Source organism: Marmota marmota, unplaced genomic scaffold (genome assembly GCF_001458135.2).
Source record: "Marmota marmota marmota unplaced genomic scaffold, marMar, whole genome shotgun sequence".
Taxonomy (NCBI): Eukaryota; Metazoa; Chordata; class Mammalia; order Rodentia; family Sciuridae; genus Marmota; species Marmota marmota.
In genome coordinates this window covers 16,662,337-16,674,411 of record NW_025999977.1, presented here as the reverse complement: position 1 = coordinate 16,674,411, position 12,075 = coordinate 16,662,337, and the positions used below count along the sequence as shown (strand labels likewise).

Below are 12,075 nucleotides of genomic sequence, written 5' to 3'. Positions count from 1 at the left end.
CATGTACCTGCTGGTGCTGGTGCTGTGGTTGATGGTTAAAGTGAGCTGTCCTCTTGCAGATGAGCGTGAAGCCGTGCAAAAGAAGACCTTCACCAAGTGGGTCAACTCTCACCTTGCCCGAGTGTCCTGCCGGATCACAGACCTGTACACTGACCTTCGAGATGGACGGATGCTCATCAAGTTGCTGGAGGTCCTCTCTGGAGAAAGACTGGTAAGTGGAAATGGTAGTGTCTTGCACCATAGGTAGGAAAATATTATTGAAAACTCAAGTGTGGGTTTGTCTACTGTTGAATTCTACAATTAATGATATTTTTGTGAAAGAGAATTTTGTGTGTGAGGCAAATGCTTTGGGGAAAGCCCCAGTTTCACATTCTGAGTCTGGGTGACATTCCTGAACTACAATAAAGCAGCCTCATTCTGGTAATTTGTGAGTTGCTACCTTTGGTCAGAAAGATCCTGGCTGGTGTCCCTGTTAAACAAGGCACAGTGCTGGAAATTGAAGAGCCAGACTTGGATGCTGGCTTGAGGATGAATCTGCATCCTACATGAGATCATGGAATGATTTCTAAATTTGTATCTTATTGATTCTCTGGAAAATCTGAGCTTTCATTTCAAGGTGGCAAGAATTGAATTCAGTGGCTTCTGATGTTTGTTTTCTTCCCTGTACCCTTTTTATTCTGGGGGTAGAGGGAAAGCTGGTATTTTGTCTCTTTGGGAACAGAGTATCTGATGAATTCACCCTGCCATTTAGGGCAGGGAAGTTACCAGCCTGCAGTATAAACTGTCCTCATTCTGTTTCCCAGAGTGGCTGCAGCCCTTGCTGATGTGACTTTTATTTATACACCTTAAACCAGAGAAACTTAATTCAGTCTCTGTGACTGACCCGACAGGTTTTGTCTCGCCTTAGTTTGAAAATAGATGCCATATTTTATACCAGAGCACATGTAGTTCCATAGGTAGTGGTGCCGCTGAGCCAAGAGCTGACGCCCAGGGATAGGGCCCCACATCTGCACTGACATCACCAGGAAAATATGATGCTGGTGGTTGGCAGGGCTGCCAGAAAGCCTTATTTTTAATTTGATCTCCACCCCGTAACTTGACATCTACAGCAGGTCTTTCTGTAGACAGACCTGTGCACCTCTGACCACAGGCAAGGGGCCATGATTGTACCTTGCCCTATTATTAGCCCACTGACAGAATTGTGTTTGAGCTGGAGTAAAAATGGAGCCAACGTTTTCTCTCACTGCCTCTCTGTTCAAAAACAGGGACTTTACAAGATAATGAAGTCCCATCTCATCTAAACTGAGTTCTGTCCCTTCTGTTTGTTATCTGAACATGTAAATGCTACTGCCTCAATTTCTGTGAGGCTATAGGTCAAACTAGACAAGTAAAGAAACCCCCACTCAAAACCATGATGGTTACAAAAGAAGGTGGTTTGAGATGTGGGCGTCGGGCCCGCAGGGGCAGGGCAGACAGGCCAGTCATTTATTGCATTTTGATTTGTTTTCTTGAAGTGAAACTTGTTTGAGAGCGTAGGCTAAAATTACCATGATTTGTGGCTTACAAAAATACAATTTTTTTAAACCAGACTTTTTTCCCCGCCTCTCAACTTTTTTTTTTTTTGCCTGTTAATGTTTAACCTAACAAAACTGTTTATTCATTTTTATTTTTTAAAATATGTATTTTTTTAGTTGTAGTTGGACACAATACCTTTATTTATTTATTTATTTTTATGTGGTGCTGAGGATCGAACCCAAGGTCTTACACGCGTGAGGTGAGCGCTCTGCTACTGAGTCACAACCCCAACCCTTATTATTATTATTTTTTAAATGTTTTAAAAGTAGCTAAAAACTCTTTAAAGAGCTGGGGTTGTGGCTCCATGGTAGAGTGCTTGCCTTGTGTGCATGGGATACTGGGTTTGACCTTCAGCTCCACATAAATAAATGTAAAATAAGGGTATTGTGTCTATCTACAACTAAAAAATTAAAAAACAAAACAACTCACTAAAGATTACATGGATAGGAATCAGTTTGGTTGTTTATTTTTGTTGCCAATATGTTCACATCTTCTAGGTAAGGAGTAAATTGTTCACCTTTGAAGGCCTGTAATTTTTTTATACCAAGAAGATTGTGTCCTTGATAAAGTCCATATAATAAACGGGATCGGGCCCATTGCCTTATATCCTGAACAGAGCAACAAAAATATTAGTAGGAAGGGAAAAACCAACCAGTGAACCATAATTCTTAGTTATGTGTGAATACCTTGTACTCCTCTTCTTTTGCCATTAGAAATAAACTTGTAGACAGAGACATAGGAGACTAGGGATCATGACTTGGAGATAAGTCACCATTTCCACCCTCTTAGGCAGTCAGTGTCAGAAAGTTTTAGCAGTGATATAGCACTTTGTAAAATTCTCAGTGCCTTAATTCATTTCTTATACTTAATCCACTTCTTATCCTCACAGCTAACCAGGACCATAGGTTGAGCAGTTTTTCATATTCCAAAAGTAAGGATACCATAGAGCGAGATAATACTCTTTTTCATTTGGACTGGAGATTTTCAGACTCTTTGGCCTCAGGGTATTTAGTTATTGGAACTTTCTGGAACAGACACAAACCGGACTCTGCCATTGGCTGTTGAGGCCAGTAGGCCTCAAATTAGGGACCCTCCCAGCAGGGAAGAGAACTCCCTGAGGGCTGCCCAAGGGATTCTTGCATATTCAGATTCCAAAACTGTTGAGGTGGTTAGAGCTTCCAGACCTAGATAAGTTAATGAACCACAGCTAATGGTGTCGGGTGTCATCAGATCATCCCATCAGAGTTGGGGTTTCTGCACCAGGGATCCCTGGTCACGTGAATATTTGCACTCCATCTGGAACCCTGTCTCAGCTAGAGTTCTGTTCCCAGCACTGACCACCAGTTTGGAAGTAGATACAGATAAATGTTTTGAGAAACTAACGGATTATCCAAATTTACTTTATCATCAATAGATTCTTAAAATCCTTTATAAAGGAGGAAATAGAAGTGCGTGTATGGGTGTGCATGCATGTTTCTGAGTGAACTTGAAAGAAATGTTAGATGAATGATCCAGCAGATTTCACCCTAACTCCACCCTGGATTTTGGCCCAATAGAATTTGAGTTAAATTTAGCAAGTTTTAAGTAGGCATTTGTGTTATTAAGGAACTTGATTCTGATCCACTGTGGAAAAGAAATTCCCATCTTCATCCCTGGCCTGGGCAGGCTGTGTGTCCAGAGTGTGTTCTCATGCCCCATGTGCTGACCTACCCTGTCTCAGGTATGTCAGCACATGGGGCAGTGAGAACACCATAGGACTGAGCTGTTGGTGATTGGGATCAAATTGACAAGAAAAAAAATTACTTTCCAGCATCTTACTCTGAAATCACTGTGGAGTATGACTCTGCATAAAGGTCCCACTTCAAAATTCTCTGAAAATATAGAGCCACCCTTTACTTCAACATCACATTGACACATAAAAGTATGAGCACAGAACCTGTGCTGGTCACTCTGTTATTGGACCTTGATCTCAGGGTCAGGAAAGAACAGGATTTGAGGGATGAAGTTTCACCCACAGCAGAACTGGTACTGGGAACAAGAGGGGCCCCTGACATAATATCCTCAGGCCTGCACTCAAAGGTCATAAAGTTAACCTGTGCCTGCACCTTCCCTTCCTGGGCCTTCACAACCAAGAATGATTCTAGGTAAGAGGGCCAGTTTTCTGCCTTGTTCCTGTCACACAGAACTCTTCCCTCAATCCCTGCTGTTGCCAATCAACAGATGCCTTGTTTTTTGCTGGTCTGTTGTTTCCTGATAGTCTGTCTTAATCCATTCATCAGTCTCTTTAAGAATTGAAAGCCAAAAAAAAAAAAAAAAGGATTTTTTTTTTTTTTTTTTTTTGGTATTAGGGATTGAACTCAGGGGCACTTGACTACTGAACCACATCCCAGCCCTGTTTTGCATTTTATTTGGAGAAGGTCTCACTGAGTTACTGAGTTACTTAGTGCTTTGCTTTTGCTGAGGCTGGCTTTGACCCCATGAACCTGCTTCATAGTCCTAAACCACTGGGATTATATGCCTGGCAGTTTCTTGGTGGGGCGGGGGTGTTGTTGTTTGTTTTGTTTTGTTGGCAACCATTAATTCTAAAACAGGCTGAGCTAGCTAGGTGGAGAAGATAGATTTACCATGAGATTTGTTAAGCCTTAAATCCTATATTGAACCACTCTGAGCAAGTTTTTTCATAAAGCCCTGTTTATAGGTCACAGCAGCATGTATTATTTGTTGAAACAGGATTTTGTGGACTGCCCATAGAACCTGTTTAAATATCATTGAGAAATGGGAGAATTTACTTTTATTCCAAACAATCAGCCATGGAAGAACTTATTCACCCAATAAATTGGGGTCTAATTGTACAAATTGGGGTCTAATTATACAAATGTGAAATAATAGAGAGTTCTGTATGCTGGAGTAGCAAATGAATGATCTCAAAGCCCTAGGGTTTAGAAGGGGAAAGGAGCCTCTGAGTGAAGATGCCAAGAAACCTTAGTAGGGATGGTGAGGCTCAGCTGGCCCAGGAGAGGTTCAGGTATAGATAGCCAGAGGCCATAGCATCTGCAGGATGCAGGTGACGGGTGCTGCAGGTGGGCGAGCTTCCTGGCTAAACTGGAGTTCCTTTTCTGAAAGGAGTGGTGATGATAACATCATCACGTCATCAGTATGTCTAATTTTTAGGATTTACAGAATACTGCACACGTGTTATTTATATTTAGTTCTTAAGAGTCTAATGAAGTGGACAGCCTGTATTACCTCTGCTTTATAGACAGTACTAACAGAGTTACAGTAACTTGCCTAGGGCCAGTGTTGCTGTACTTCATGTAACTTGGACTGCGGCCCACCCTGTCTGTCGTACCCTCCTTTCCCACTGAGTTCTTAGCAGTGGATCCTGCCAGGGAAGAGACAGATAAGAAGTAATGGGACTCACTATGGTATTCCCTGAATTGTTTTGTTTTTTCAGTACTGGGAATTAATTTACCAATGAACTACATTGCTAACCCTTTTTACTTTTTTATTTTGAGACAGGAACTAACCAGGTTATCCAGGCTGGCCTCGAACTTGCAGTCCTCCCAAGTGACTGAGGTTACAGGTGTGCCCTCCCACATCTCGCATCGCTAATTAGTTTTAATTGGACAAAAGTCACTAATACTCTTCTGAAAGCTCAAAGTTTGATGTGTAGGGAGAAAGTTGGAGACTAGTGTAAAATGAGTTTGGCTTTATTACCTATTAGAGGAAATTTTAGAATTAGTACCTCCCATTCTACCCTGTGTGACAATAGAGAGGCATATGTGTGTATCTGTGTCTCTGCAGTAAAAATTCACTTTTGATTGAAGATAGAAACATAAGGGGCTGGGGATGTGGCTCAAGTGGTAGCGCACTCGCCTGGCTCGCATGCGGCCCGGGTTCGATCCTCAGCACCACATACAAAACAAAGATGTTGTGTCCGCCGAAAACTGAAAAATAAATATTAAAAAAAAAAAATTCTCTCTCTCTCTCTCTGTTTAAAAAAAAGATAGAAACATAAGCAAAGTTTGGTCAAACAGGTATCCTGAATCCAGTTGGTGACTTTTCTTACTACTTCACCTGAACAGGATCAGCAAGTCCTTTAGAATTCATCTTGCATGATGATCAATCTTATACCCCACAGTACCTAGCTTGTGTTTTACTGCAGGAAGTAACTACTTTGTAGACATTGTAACCCTAAGTGGCCATCGAGGCCAAGCAGCAGTGTGTGGCACTTGGAGGCCCAGAGGAGTCTTACTTCCCAGAGCTGGGGCTCTGTCCAGCACTGCAGAATTGTCTTTCCAGGTGGCTTCAGGGTTCCTGTGGCTGCCTGTGGAGAAAGAATGGCAGTTACTAAGGTGGGACATGGCAGCCTACCTCCCAGGGACCCCCCAAAGCACCTTGCCAAGAACTGTCATTGGTGTGTTCATTTTATTCAAAAAGGAGGCCTGCTTGGCTCTAGAAAGTCTTTGTCTTCTCTTTTCCATCTTTGGGAATATATTCCATATCTCTGCAAATCCTGAAGCCTTGCAGAGTATAAATGACACAGACTCAAGGCTGCACAGTCAGTTGGGCTGTCCAGGCAGAGCCAAGGGCCTGGGAAGGGACCAGGCAGGGAATTTGCCCAAGGCCACACTGTCTCAGGTAGGGCTTGGACTGGCTGCTGTAGTGAGCAATTAGGATTATATTTTCAGACCATAGAGACTTCTCCCTTAGACTAATAAAACAGATGGATCATGGATCTGGGACAAAGTTATGGTTGGTGTGCTAGTTTTTCATTATTGTGCCCCAAAGTACCTGACAACAGCAACTTAGAGGAGAAAATGTTTGTTTCGGGCTCACAGTTTCAGTCTATGGTCAGCCAATTCCATTGCTCTGAGCCTGAGGTGAGGCAGAGCATCTAAGTGGAGGAAAGCTGCTGAGCTCATGGCAGCCACAAAACTGAGGTTGGGGGCAGGGGTGCTGCACACTCAACAGAAGGAACCAGGGACAAAATATAGTCCACGAGTAGGCTCCCAGTGACCTATTTCCTTCAGCCACACCCTACCTGCCTACATTTAACAACCAGTGCAGTAATCCTTTGAAATTATTAGTCCATTAAATGGATTAATCCAACGATCAGATTACAGCTTTCATAATCTAATCATTTCACCTCTTAGCATTCCTGCTTCAGTTCATACATGATCTTTTCTGGAGGAAACATCTCAGAACTAAACCATAGCAATTGGTAAAGATTTGGAACAAGAGGCCTTGGGGAAGGGCAAAAACAGAAAAAGCACCTGTGAAAAAACACAGGATTTAGTGGTATATGAGGCAAAGGAAATCTTGCTAAAATGATTTAAGAGAAGGTCAGTAAAAATAAGTATGATTTAAGAGAAGGTCAGTAAAAATAAGTATTTTCTGCCTGCAGAGCCCCCCTGGAGTCCTGGACCCACCAGCCTTGTCTTGATCCTTTGGGTGAAAGAAAGGCTGTTCAGACTGTTCCATCAGAAACAACACAGAACAGAAATGGAAGTGTTGCCTTGCGAACAGGCCCATATCACACTAGAAATCCGATGATAATTAGTGGAAGCAAGAGGGGACACTCCTTTCCTTGGCAGAATTAGCTACTCTGGGGGTGGGGCTTCAGAAAGTGTTTGTAACTGAGAGATGCACCCTCCCCCAACCCCCTCCATTGTGTTTAGTTTTCACCATTGTTATCTCTTCCTTTTGAGAAGATCAGGTTTAGTAATATAAAAATAGCTCCTAAAAGAAAACTATTCACCAGATGGGAACCAAGTCTCTTCCTTCCTTTCTCCGGAGAAATGTGTACCTCTCTTTCTTGTATTCTGTATTCTGGGTTCTTGGTGTAGCCTAAAAAGAATGACCTTTAGAGTCCTGGTTTGCCATATACTGACAGATAATGTCATCTTTCTGAGCCATTATGCCCTGTTCTGTAAAATGACAAGAATAATAATTATAATAAATCAGGATGTTTTGAGGATTAACTGTGATCACGGCTATAAACCACCTAACAGAGAGAGGTGAACACACAACGGTTGCTCAGTAAGTGGCAGCTAAGAATTTTTAGATCATGGAAGCTATTTCGTTTACCAACATGTTTCCGTGTATAGCTCTGGAAGATCATCATTTTCTCTCTTTTTTTTTTTTTTTTTAATTTTTTATTGTGGGTTGTTCAAAACATTACAAATTTCTTGACATATCATATTCCACACTTTGATTCAAGTGGGTTATGAACTCCCACCTTCACCCCATACACAGATTGCAGAATCACATCAGTTACACATCCATTGATTTACAAATTGCTATACTAGTGTCTGTTGTGCTCCGCTGCCTTTCCCATCCTCCACCCTCCCCCCTCCCCACCTCTCCCCTCCCCTCCCCTCCTCTCTCTCTACCCCCTCCACTGTATAACCCTGAGGGTCTCCTTCCATTACCATGCAATTTCCCTTCTCTCTCCCTTTCCCTCCCACCTCTCATCCCTGTTAAATGTTAATCTTCTTCTCCTGCTCTTCGTCCCTACTCTGTTCTTAGTTACTCTCCTTATATCAAAGAAGACATTTGGCATTTGTTTTTTAGGGATTGGCTAGCTTCACTTAGCATAATCTGCTCTAATGCCATCCATTTCCCTGTAAATTCTATGATTTTGTCATTTTTTAATGCAGAGTAATACTCCATTGTGTATAAATGCCACATTTTTTTTATCCATTCGTCTATTGAAGGGCATCTAGGTTGGTTCCACAGTCTTGCTATTGTGAATTGTGCTGCTATGAACATCGATGTAGCAGTGTCCCTGTAGCATGCTCTTTTTAGGTCTTTAGGGAATAGACCAAGAAGGGGAATAGCTGGGTCAAATGGTGGCTCCATTCCCAGCTTTCCAAGAAATCTCCATACTGCTTTCCAAATTGGCTGCACCAATTTGCAGTCCCACCAGCAATGTACAAGTGTACCCTTTTCCCCACATCCTCGCCAGCACTTGTTGTTGTTTGACTTCATAATGGCTGCCAATCTTACTGGAGTGAGATGGTATCTTAGGGTGGTTTTGATTTGCATTTCTCTGACAGCTAGAGATGGTGAGCATTTTTTCATGTACTTGTTGATTGACTGTATGTCCTCCTCTGAGAAGTGTCTGTTCAGGTCCTTGGCCCATTTGTTGATTGGGTTGTTTGTTCTCTTATTGTCTAATTTTTTGAGTTCTTTGTATACTCTGGATATTAGGGCTCTATCTGAAGTGTGAGGAGTAAAGATTTGTTCCCAGGGTGTAGGCTCCCTATTTACCTCTCTTATTGTTTCTTTTGCTGAGAAAAAACTTTTTAGTTTGAGTAAGTCCCATTTGTTGATTCTAGTTATTAACTTTTGTGCTATGGGTGTCCTATTGAGGAATTTGGAGCCCGACCCCACAGTATGTAGATCGTAGCCAACTTTTTCTTCTATCAGACGGCGTGTCTCTGATTTGATATCAAGCTCCTTGATCCATTTTGAATTAACTTTTGTGCATGGCGAGAGAAAGGGATTCAGTTTCATTTTGTTGCATATGGATTTCCAGTTTTCCCAGCACCATTTGTTGAAGATGCTATCCTTCCTCCATTGCATGCTTTTAGCCCCTTTATCAAATATAAGATAGTTGTAGTTTTGTGGATTGGTTTCTGTGTCCTCTATTCTGTACCATTGGTCCACCCGCCTGTTTTGGTACCAGTACCATGCTGTTTTTGTTACTATTGCTCTGTAGTATAGTTTGAAGTCTGGTATCGCTATACCGCCTGATTCACACTTCCTGCTTAGCATTGTTTTTGCTATTCTGGGTCTTTTATTTTTCCATATGAATTTCATGATTGCTTTCTCTATTTCTACAAGAAATGCCGTTGGGATTTTGATTGGCATTGCATTAAACCTATAGAGAACTTTTGGTAATATCGCCATTTTGATGATGTTAGTTCTGCCTATCCATGAACAGGGTATATTTTTCCATCTTCTAAGATCTTCTTCTATTTCTCTCTTTAGGGTTCTGTAGTTTTCATTGTATAAGTCTTTCACCTCTTTTGTTAGGTTGATTCCCAAGTATTTTATTTTTTTTGAAGATATTGTGAATGGAGTGGTTGTCCTCATTTCCATTTCAGAGGATTTGTCGCTGATATACAGGAATGCCTTTGATTTATGCGTGTTGATTTTATATCCTGCCACTTTGCTGAATTCATTTATTAGCTCTAATAGTTTCTTTGTAGAGCCTTTTGGGTCTGCTAGGTATAGAATCATATCATCTGCAAATAGTGATAATTTAAGTTCTTCTTTTCCTATTTTGATGCCTTTAATTTCTTTCGTCTGTCTAATTGCTCTGGCCAGTGTTTCGAGAACTATGTTGAACAGAAGTGGAGAGAGAGGGCATCCCTGTCTTGTTCCAGATTTTAGAGGGAATGCCTTCAGTTTTTCTCCATTCAGAATGATGCTAGCCTGAGGCTTAGCATAGATTGCTTTTACAATATTGAGGTATGTTCCTGTTATCCCTAGTTTTTCTAGAGTTTTGAACATAAAGGGATGCTGTACTTTGTCGAATGCTTTTTCCGCATCTATCGAGATGATCATATGGTTCTTATTTTTAAGTCTATTGATGTGGTGAATAACATTTATTGATTTCCGTATATTGAACCAGCCTTGCATCCCAGGGATGAATCCTACTTGATCATGGTGTACAATTTTTTTGATATGTTTTTGTATCCGATTCGCCAGAATTTTATTGAGGATTTTTGCATCTAGGTTCATTAGAGATATTGGTCTGTAGTTTTCTTTCTTTGAAGTGTCTTTGTCTGGTTTAGGTATCAGGGTGATGTTGGCCTCGTAGAATGAATTTGGAAGTTCTCCCTCTTTTTCTATTTCCTGAAGTAGCTTGAAAAGTATTGGTATTAGTTCCTCTTTAAAGGTTTTGTAAAACTCTGCTGTATACCCATCCGGTCCTGGGCTTTTCTTAGTTGGTAGTCTTTTGATGGTTTCTTCTATTTCCTCAATTGATATTGGTCTGTTTAGGTTGTCTATATCCTCCTGACTCAATCTGGGCAGATCATATGACTTAAGAAATTTATCTATGCCTTCACTATCTTCTAATTTATTGGAGTATAAGGATTCAAAATAGTTTTTGATTATCTTCTGTATTTCTGAAGTGTCTGTTGTGATATTGCCTTTTTCATCCCGTATGCTAGTAATTTGAGTTCTCTCTCTTCTTCTCTTCGCTAGCATCGCTAAGGGTCTGTCGATTTTGTTTATTTTTTCAAAGAACCAACTTTTAGTTTTGTCAATTTTTTCAATTGTTTCTTTTGTTTCGATTTCATTAATTTCAGCTCTGATTTTCATTATTTCTTGCCTTCTACTTCTTTTGCTGTTGTTTTGCTCTTCTTTTTCAAGGATTTTGAGATGAAGTATGAGATCATTTATTTGTTGGTTTTTTCTTTTTTTAAGGAATGAACTCCAAGCAATGAATTTTCCTCTTAGAACTGCTTTCAATGTGTCCCATAGATTCCGATATGTTGTGTCTGTGTTTTCATTTATCTCTAAGAATTTTTTAATTTCCTCCTTGATGTCTTCTATAACCCATTGATCATTCAGTAACCTATTGTTCATTCTCCAAGTGATGTATGCTTTTTCCTTCCTTCTTTTATCGTTGATTTTCAGTTTCATTCCATTATGATCAGATAAGATGCATGGTATTATCTCTACTCCTTTATATTGTCTAAGAGTTGCCCTGTGACATAATATATGATCTATTTTTGAGAAGGATCCATGTGCTGCTGAGAAAAAAGTGTAACTGCTTGATGTTGGGTGGTATACTCTATATATGTCAATTAGGTCTAGGTTATTAATAGTGTTATTGAGTTCTATAGTTTCCTTATTCAACTTTTGTTTGGAAGATCTGTCCAGTGGCGAGAGAGGTGTGTTGAAGTCTCCCATGATTATGGTATGGTGGTCTATTAGACTCTTGAACTTGAGAAGAGTTTGTTTGACGAACATAGCTGCACCATTGTTTGGGGCATAAATATTTATGATTGTTATGTCTTGTTGGTGTATGGTTCCCTTAAGCAGTATGTAGTGTCCCTCTTTATCCCTTTTGATTAACTTTGGCTTGAAATCTATTTTATTTGATATGAGTATGGACACTCCTGCTTGTTTCCGAAGTCCATATGAGTGATATGATTTTTCCCAACCTTTCACCTTCAGCCTATGTATGTCTTTTCCTATCAAATGCGTCTCCTGTAGGCAGCATATTGTTGGGTCTTGTTTTGTGATCCATTCTACTAGCCTGTGTCTCTTAATTGGTGAGTTTAAGCCATTAACATTTAGGGTTATTATTGAGATATGGGTTGTTCTTCCAGCCATATTTGTTTATTTCTGTTACTAAACATGGTTTGTTTTCCTCTTTGATTATTTCCCCCCCCTTTACTGTCCTACCTCCCACTGTTGGTTTTCATTGTTATTTTCCATTTCCTCTTCCTGTAATGCTTTGGCGAGGATGTTTTG

The 12,075-nt window shown here is 40.5% G+C and overlaps 1 protein-coding gene across 1 annotated transcript in view; it reads left to right on the top strand.

Moving 5' to 3' along the window:
* Window positions 1–12,075, top strand: part of Sptbn1 (spectrin beta, non-erythrocytic 1) — a 183,107-nt gene that overhangs the window by 108,799 nt on the left and 62,233 nt on the right. The window contains exon 3 of the mRNA XM_048804939.1: window positions 60–244. Coding sequence (XP_048660896.1) covers window positions 60–244 — 185 coding nt within the window. The remainder of the gene's footprint in view (window positions 1–59; window positions 245–12,075) is intronic.